This window comes from Colossoma macropomum, unplaced genomic scaffold (genome assembly GCF_904425465.1).
Source record: "Colossoma macropomum unplaced genomic scaffold, Colossoma_macropomum, whole genome shotgun sequence".
Taxonomy (NCBI): Eukaryota; Metazoa; Chordata; class Actinopteri; order Characiformes; family Serrasalmidae; genus Colossoma; species Colossoma macropomum.
The window spans coordinates 7061-17137 of NW_023495485.1; the positions used below are offsets into that span (position 1 = coordinate 7061).

The 10077-nt window shown below is 37.4% G+C and overlaps 1 protein-coding gene across 1 annotated transcript; it reads right to left on the minus strand.

The window, feature by feature from the left end:
* Nucleotides 1-213: 213 nt before the first annotated feature.
* Nucleotides 214-9462, minus strand: LOC118802206 (class I histocompatibility antigen, F10 alpha chain-like). The gene is made up of 6 exons (XM_036562693.1): nucleotides 9295-9462; nucleotides 3995-4255; nucleotides 1652-1924; nucleotides 922-1209; nucleotides 702-833; nucleotides 214-383 (listed from the first exon to the last, which is right to left on the minus strand). Exons 1-6 carry the CDS (start codon nucleotides 9347-9349, stop codon nucleotides 301-303), a joined length of 1092 nt encoding a protein of 363 aa, XP_036418586.1. The 5' UTR covers nucleotides 9350-9462; the 3' UTR covers nucleotides 214-300.
* Nucleotides 9463-10077: the final 615 nt, after the last annotated feature.

Sequence of the window (10077 nt, forward strand, 5' to 3'; positions counted from 1 at the left end):
AGCACAACCCATCACTCTTATCAGACTAGACTCACGGACGAAATGTAGCTGTGTTCAGTCAAACAGGGCTTCATACATCCAACCAGGAAGCTTGACCCACTGATGGAGAGGTCACTGTCTGCTGCAGTGTTTATCTGCCTGAGACAGAGCAGTTTCCATACCAGACAGTGATGGACTGGTCAGAATGCTCTCTAGTGCTTCTGTAGAAGAAGTTGAGGACAAGTGTTTACAGGCTGCTCCTCTTCAGTCTCCTGAGGAAGTAGAGGAGCTGTTGAGTCGTCTTCACTAAGGAGGACATGTTCAGGGATCAGCCTCAGCATCTTGGCTGGGAGTCTCTTGGAAACAATATTTTTCAGTGTTGGATGATGGGGCTCCACTAGAGGCTATAAAACATGTAAAAAAAAAATCAGACTAGAAATCTGAAGGTAAATGTAAGATACAAAATTAACAGTATGAACACTTTGTTGTGTGTAGATACTCTAATCACTAATCCACTGTAAATGAACTGCTACACATATGAACTGTGAATGAAAAATTCATATAAAGAGCTACAGAAGATCAGCAACACTAAATACATCCTCAATAACACATTCATAGTGAATAACAGTTAGTCAGCTTTAAAAATCTTCTGTTTAGTGCTGAAGCAAAAATATAAATGCAGAAATCTAGATTCATTCTCTCCAGTAGGATGTGTCCCTTACCAGGTCTTCTCCTCCTCTTCAACACAATCTCTCCAGTAATTAAGATGACAAGGAGAAGAACAAGAACGAGCCCGACTGCAATTCCAACACTGAACACATGAATTCCAGTACTGGTGTCCTCAGATCCTCCCCCTGAAAAAGATTAGTGTAAGACTGAACTGCTGACCTTATCAGTGATGTGTTAATACAGAAATACACTGTAATGTTTTATTTCTCTTACCTGTGTGACCCGATGCCCGCAGCACCTGTACCTCCTTCTCCAGTCCACCATGCTGAACAACACAGGTGTAGTTGTGTTTGTTCAGCTCCTCAGGTGAGACAGTCAGAACGCTCCTCTTCTGGAAGGTTCCATCCTGGTTGGGTAGCGTCTCTCTGAGCTCCACGTCCTCATGCAGATCCTCTCCATTCTTCTGCCAGGAGATCATCACTGCTTTGGGGAAGAAACCTGTAGCATGACACACCACTGGAGAAGAAGAGTCCTTCTGGAACAGAGACACCTCAGGAGAGACTGGAGAGAGAGAGAGAGAGAGAGAGAGAGAGTGAGAGATGCATTACCAGTTTATGACAATAATGTAACAAAGCTTAACACAAATGTGTCTCTCACTGCAGTGACAGTGTTGTTTATGGTGTTCATTATCAGAGTATCTGCTGTATTAATGCTCTATTAATGCTGTATTAGTGCTGTATTAATGCTCTATTAATGCTGTATTAGTGCTGTATTAATGCTGTATTAATGCTGTATTAGTGCTGTATTAGTGCTGTATTAGTGCTGGATTAATGCTGTATTAATGCTGAGTCAGTATCAGGTCTGTCAGTGTTGAATGGATGGAAGTTTCTCCTCCATGTTCTGGTGAGTAATCAGTGATTAAATGATCAGCAGGTTTTCAGTGATGAGGGTGAAACAGTGAGACTGAACAGTTACAGTAACAGATCAGATCAGATCACTGTACCTTTCCTCTCCAGACTGGATCTGCAGTAGCCCACATACTTCTCTAACCAATAGAGGCACTCATTCTCCAGGTAGGCCTTAACAAAAGCTGCCTCGTATTGACTCTCCCACCTCCTTTTGGTAATAACAGCTTTAGGATGAGCTGCAGTCCAGGTTTCAGTGTTCAGATCAAAGCTGATGAAGTCTTCTCCATCATAGCCGTACAGCCAGAATCCCCTAATAGTACCATCATCATCCAGCTCACAGCCGTATATCTGCTGCAGTGTGTGAACACCTGCACACACACACACACACACACACACACACAGAGTAATCCATGACAGCAACTCTCTCTAACACACTGTACACTTGTTCTACACACTCCTTGAATCATCAATACACTACAGAACTCCTGAAGAGTGAGATGGAAAAAAAGTTAAAAATTGCATTTCTAAAGTTCCACATTATTTTTACTGCCTGCATAAAACACCAAACACAGCTGACGAAAAATGTTGGTAGCATCACTTTTACTCATTTCACCCACCAAAACATGAAAAAATCTTCCTCAATTTTCTTTTTCTACTACTGAGGTGAGCCAGAAGGGTAACATATGAAAAAGAAATCTGGCTAACACTTAGCGTGTTACACCAGTTTTGACCAGCAGGGACAGGTTTTTTTCCCTTTTACTTTTCAGGAACCAAGCGAAAAAAATATTCTTTGGAGCCAAAATGCTAAGAATTAGCGTGTTGTACCAGATTTGCCCCCAAGTTGTGGAGGACCCGATCTGCCAAAATGAAAAACAAATAAAATTAAAAATAAGTGACTCAGTAAATTAATATATGAATTAGAATTGCACAGAACAATGATGATAAATCTAAAAATAAATAAATATATATAGAAAATAATATATTAATAAATAAAACCTTACATACATCAATATGTCTGCATTTACTTAGATTTCCTCTCCTCACTAATTTTTATATTGATTTATTTATTTTGTTGTCTATATGTTTCTTATTTAATATTCTTAATTTATTTTTATTTCCATAACTATTCATTTCTATATTTATTTATTTCCCTACTTGTTTATTTATTCTGTATTTCCTTGTTCTTATGCTAATGAAGGGCTGTCAATCAATGATGTCACAGCATCTTAATATTCCTATTGATCGATTGATGTCAGATTCTGTAGATTGATTGTTCATGTCTTGCTCTATCAGTGGTCACTAAGACAGTACAGTAAAGGCCTCTTAGAGGCAGCAGACAGCCAGAGATCTGAGAGTCTCGGCTGATCTGGCTGAAAACGCAGGTCCGGATTATTCACTCTTTCCTGTGGAGGCTGTGGAGACAGTTTGGTCCATTTAGCTGATCTGCTAAAACAGAGGTCGACCAGTCGTGTTCAGAACTCTGGAGGAGGCGGTTCACCGTCTTTTTCTGCAAAATCCAGATCACAATCACACATTTGGACGCCCTTCTCACATACGGTCTGTGGAAGCCATCAAGAGTTATTTATCGGCAGGTTTGTCTGATTGTGACATTGCAGCTCTTTATGGGGTGAAAGAGCAGTTTAATCAGCTCTTCTCCTCCTGGGCTCGATTGCTAACCCTGAGCGTGAAAAACACGCTCCCTCATTATCATATGAATGAAGGAATGCAGAAATAAATTAAGTAATAAATAAATAAATAAATAAATACATGAATCAATAAATAAATACATTAATAAATAAATCAATAAATAAATACATTAATAAATAAATCAATAAATAAATACATGGATAAATGAATCAGTAAATAAAGCAAACAATAGTTTAACATATAGATACAGAAAAAAAATTATAAAAATGAACACAGGCATTATTTAAAAAATTAATAATGCAGAAGTAAATAAATTGAGAAATATATAACTGCAGAAAAAGGAAATACATGTATAATTACAATCAAAATAAGCCATATATACTTTATTTTATAAATCTTTACAGCATAAAACTTTGTTTTTTATTATTATTATTTATTGATTAATTTCCTGGGTCATTAATCTTTTTAATTGTATTTATCTTTTATTTTGGCAGAGCGGGTCCCCCATAACAAGGGTGCAGTTTAACTCAGTACACTGTAAATGCAGAGGCGACCACAGAGAAACATTAGCCACCATACGGCCACAGGTGAGGCTCATTCTCCCCTGTGGCTTAGATTTAGCTCCCCAGAGATTTTTTTCACCTGGTTCCTGAAGCGTAAGAGGCTGACATTGTATGCTAGAAATATGTTTTCAACTGTTTTTGGTGTTTTACAGGCAGAAAAAATAAATAATGCTGAACTTAGAAACACATTTTCAATTTTTTTTTTTCATCTTACCCTTCCGGACTCACCTCCAGTCTGGTTGAAGCGCTTCATTAGATTAGCCACATCATGTCTGAAGGCCTCCTGATGATCCTGACTGGTCTCTGTCTCTGTGTTCCAGTAATCTTCACCCTCATTCTTCTCAATCCACTCAGTCTTTGGGATCTTCTTCCTGATGTTACTGTCATAGTAAACAAACTGCTCTCCATCCACCAGACCCACTGAAATGAACTCTGGGAAATGAAGTCCTGGTGTGATTGCAGTATAATGGTACTGCAGAGAGTGTGAGGCTGATAAAAACAAATGTTGACATCACTGCACAGTCAAATTAATTCAGCTTTATTCTCTTCATATGTACATATATATTAGGGGACAAACCAATTATTAGTAAACATGAACACAAAACAGGAGATAATGTGTAATAAAATACTCAGAATATTTGAACATTATAAAAATAAACTATTTCCCTGTGTAGCTAATGTTAGTAGCTGTAACACAAACACAGCCTGTTATTCTAAAAGCATCATAAATCCACCAACATGAACAGAACTGAACAGGCACTCCTGATCAAAATGACTTTACAGGTGCAGGAATGTGATAAAGACTGTTCTACATGCTGCTCTTTCTCTGTGCTGGGTTTTCTATGCACAGTGAGTGACTCCCACTAAATCACGTCAGAGTCAACATCACTGTAATGTTCATTTGGTGTCCCCAGTATAGTCGTTTAAATTTCAGACAAACGTCGTGCAACAATTCATTTTTCTAGTTTTACTTTTGATGACATTATTTGAATATATAAGAATGTTAACCTTTACTTTAAAATACATTTTGTACCATGTTTGATGTGGAGATGGAAAGTCTGACATGACTGAGGTGCTGCATGGTTAAGCTCAATGACTCTTAAGTGGTTTAACTTACTACACAACTTTTTTTCAAAATTTTCTAAAAGATTCAAAGACGTTTGTTAATAATTCAGGCATTTTGCTTATTCATTTTGCCATATTTATAAAATAACAATATCAACCTATTTAAACATGATATAATTGGGATAAATGCCCATTAAAGAAAGGGACCTTTGACATCAGTGACAGCACAGCCTTCATATTGTTCATCTTCAGTGGACTGAATACAGCTGCTGCACGTTCAGTAATTATATAAGAAAAAATCACTTAATATTTCTCACACTGTCTCCATACTTAAGGTCAAGCTTAAGACGTCCACCCTTTCATGGTGAAATAACGAGTTAATTAAAATCACTTTAGAATATCAAAAAATATCTTTGAAACATAACAAGGTCATTTAAACATTTCAACATGTCTGCAACTGTAAGTGAAGCATCATCAAATGCTGACTTTAGCTAAAATTGTCTACCCTGTCATTGTCCACCCAATCGTGCATCTTGTCATGACAGGGTGGACACGTGCATGATAGGGTGGACATATATATGCCTTTTCTTTGTTGCTTTGTTGTTGTTGTTGTTGCTGCTGTTGTTTTTAATAAGTAGTAGTTCCTATTAACTGTTAAGCTACTGATATTAAAGAGGCAGATTGTTTTTTAAAAGGTTTTAATACAGTCACTCATCATACTGTGAAAAGGGCACTTAAATAGTCAGCATGACCAAAACACAGACACACTCAATCACTCACTCACTCAATCACTCACTCACTCACTCACTGACTCACTCAATCACTCACTCACTCACTTACTCACTTACTCACTCACTCACTCACTCGATCACTCTCACTCACTCACTCAGTCACTCACTCATCCACTCACTCACTCACTCACTCACTCAATCACTCACTCAGTCACTCACTCAATCACTCACTCACTCACTCAGTCACTCAATCACTCAATCACTCACTCACTCACTCAATCACTCACTCACTCACTCACTTACTCACTTACTCACTCACTCACTCAGTCACTCTCACTCACTCACTCACTCATCCACTCACTCACTCACTCACTCACTCACTCAATCACTCTCACTCACTCACTCAATCACTCACTCACTCACTCACTCACTCACTCAGTCACTCAATCACTCAATCACTCACTCAGTCACTCACTCAATCACTCATTCACTCACTCAGTCACTTAATCACTCAATCACTCACTCAGTCACTCACTCAGTCACTTAATCACTCAGTCACTTAATCACTCAATCACTCACTCAATCACTCACTCAGTCACTCAATCACTCACTTACTCAATCACTCACTCACTCGATCACTCTCACTCACTCACTCACTCAGTCACTCATCCACTCAATCACTCACTCACTCACTCACTCAATCACTCTCACTCACTCACTCAATCACTCACTCAATCACTCACTCAGTCACTCAATCACTCAATCACTCACTCAATCACTCACTCAGTCACTCAATCACTCAATCACTCACTCAGTCACTCACTCAATCACTCATTCACTCACTCACTCACTCAATCACTCACTCAGTCACTCAATCACTCACTTACTCAATCACTCACTCATTCACTCACTCAATCACTCACTCAGTCATTTACTCAATCACTCACTCACTCAATCACTTTCACTCACTCAAACACTCACTCACTCACTCAATCACTCACTCACTCACTCATTCACTCAATCATTAACTCAATCATTCACTCACTCATTCACTCACTCACTCAATCACTCACTCACTCAAACACTCACTCACTCACTCACTCACTCACTCACTCAATCACTCACTCACTCACTCAATCACTCACTCACTCTCTCAATCAATCAACCACTCACTCACCCAAAGCCAATCCTCACTGTTAAATATAAGCTTAGCTATTCATTGTGGACACACAGTTAATGGAAATACTGCCGTTGTGTAAATATGAACTGTTCTTGCCCATCTCGTCAGGTCCTGGTCCAGTCTGTCATGACCTTGTCCACCTTCATGTTTCATTAAAATAAATCAGTAATTCTTTACAGGTAAACAAACTATTATAATTATTTTTGGAAAATATGCTGTATATAGTTCTACCAAAAAAGTTGGGATGCTGAAATAAGCAGAATATAAAATACAAAATACAAAAATGTGAAATAAATAAATAAATAAATAAATAAATAATAAATAAATAGAATATAATGATGTACAAATCATTTAAACAACACGGTTAATAAATTGAAAATGGTACAATGACAACATCTCAAATGTTCAACCTGAGAAACTTCATTATTTTTGAAAAATCTATACCCATTTTGAATTTGATGCCAGCAACCCAAAAAAGTTGGGACAGGGAAACAAAAGACTGGTAATGTTGTGAAAACACTACTTTACCAGTCTTTTGTTGCCCCTGTTTTATTGTGTAATTTAAAAAAAAAAACACCTAAAAACATCTCCACTAATTGGGTAAACTGTTGACCAGTCTGTAACATGATTGGGTATAAAAAGAGCATCTCAGAGAGCAGCATCTGGTGTCATTAAATCACATGACTGATTTTTAGAACTGAATGTTGTGCAGTGAGCTGCTGGCTTCACACACACTGGCATAACCTCCGTCCTGTTTATTCAAACAGACAACTTTCCCCAAACTCAAGTTTACTATGCATTGTACAACAAAATATGCAAAATATAAATTAAAAACAAAATGAAATGATGTGCAAATGATTTAAACCCTTTATTTAATTTGAAAATGCTTCAAAGACAGCAAATCAAATATTGAAACTGAGAAATGTTAGAATTATTATTTTTTTAAATATATGCCCATTTTGAATTTGATGACAAAAAAGTTGGGACGGGGCAACAAAAAAGTTGTCCAAATTCACATAAATAAAAACTTCGCATTAAAGTATAAAATGAAAACGGATTATTTGCTTAGTTTCATTTCATTTTTGTTTATTTTGAAATAATCAAGAAGAGCTGCTGTTTTCTCACTTCAGGTTAACATGTTAAGCTTTTAAATGGTTTTAATGGTAGACCCATCACAATCAGGAAGATTTAGCTGAAGAGTAAGTGCCATAAAATAATTGTGATTGATATTTTAATTGGCTTTTTTGTTAATTACATGCAGCTATTAAACAACAAGCCTAAAGTGACTAAATGATTAGCTGTCTCACTTCTTAGCTGTAGATACTTACTAACTCTGGCAACATTAACACAAGTCAGTCTGGCAGACAGAGTCTCCGTAACTCTGCCATCCAGTAGTCAGTCTAATAACACAGAGTTTAACTTCAATAATCAGTTGAAATTTCAAACTGATGTATTAATAACATCAAGTTCCTTCCTCACTGAGAGCTCAGTAGCTGAAGGACTGTGTAGAGGAAGTGGTCAGGGTTGCCAGATAACTTTAAATTCCCCTACTAAAGCATTAACAACATTTTGGGCAGAAGGAAAATATATGCAACAAGATTTCTTTCTTTACTGTAATCATATCATTCAAAGCAATTAATTTAAATGTTAAGATGTTTAAGAAGCATTTTAACTGGATCTAATTCAGTGTATATAAAAGAACGATTGATTAATCATGTCACACTCTTTACATCATGGAGTTTAAAAATGTGTGATCTGCTTTACTATGGCAACCCCTTACAAAAACCTCTGTCCAATCACACTTAGAGGAACTTAGCAGCATAGTTTCTTACTAAGATAAGTGAATTCTCCACATTGATCACAGAACTGACAGTAGACCAGAGGTGTGAGCAGCTGGTTTCCTGTCATACACTCATCTCAGCACAACCTCCCCCACCACACTGGTGTTACTGCTGCACTGACAGCCAGATCAAAGGGTTGTGAAAGACATAGTAAAATAATAGTTCATTAACTGCCCATGGAAATTAAACATTTTGTTAAAAAATAAGCCTTTTTCTGTTAAGAGATTTATAATTGAGCTTATAGAAAAAAAAGTGCTATTACTGGAAAAATGTGCCCAAATTTTTGTCAACACATCTGTATATTATACCCTGGATAGCCTGTGGTGTTTTTGTCCATCCTCAGCAGGATCTGAAATAATGCTTTGACTGTCAGACTCAGACCCACAGCAGCACCTTCTGCTTGAACATAATGTTGATTTACTGCTTTACATGATAGACAGACTTCCTGTTTACTCTAGTTCTACAACACAATCTGATGTGTTATTTGTAAGATGAAACACTTTTTCCCAGTCTGAATATTTCAGCACAGATTTAAGATTCCAACTCGACTTATGAAACAATAATATAGTTTAATCATGTGATAAACTACATGAATGAGCATCATCATCAAACACCACACGATGCAATTTCACATAGAAGAAGTTCGTCACGACATCACAGACTGACCGCATATTTAAGTACAAGATCATTTCTGACTCAGATCTGACTCACCTGATGACGCAAGATTAACATTAACCACCAGAAACAGCCAGAAAAACTTCTCCATTTCACTGCAGACCTGCGCCTCTTTGGGTGTATTGCAACATTCAATATCTACTCAGACAGTTCTTTCTCGGACACCGAGAACACGGTAGTAAATGAGGAAGTGACTAAGGTTGCCAGATTTTAAGACTTGTTATGCAAGTTAAGACTGTTTTAAGTCCTGTTTAATCCCTTTTTATAATAATTTCTCTTAAAGATCAAGAGAACATTCAGAATTGAAGTTCAGAACTGAAAGTGGAGCAGTGCAGTGAGCGGCTCCACCTTCAACGCATTATGAAATAAGTCAAATCTATTCCTTATCGCTCATTTGTAACTGTTTAAACCTTTGTATAATTTAGAACTCCAACCAATATTAAAAGAGTAACCAACTGCTTGACTGTCATAACTCCCAAAAAGAGGTTTCCTACAGGGCCAGCCACACCGAACACAAATATAGAAATACAAGTTCAACTGGGGGGAAACAGTTTTCGAGAAGATTCGAGAAGATTTATTACCCTTCTTTAATAAATTAACAAGAAAGAAAAGAACATTAAAAGCAAACAAACAATAAAAGAAACAATAAAAAAGCCTTAAAGTCCAGGAGCGGTCTGAACGGTGCAGGTGGCAGTTACAAGCAGTCCTTCACGGTCCACAGCGTGGGTGCGAACACCTGCCCGGAACAAGGAAAAACACTGGCAGTAACAGAGCAGAGTTCTCAACGCTAAAACATCGTTTACAGCACAACATCGGCGG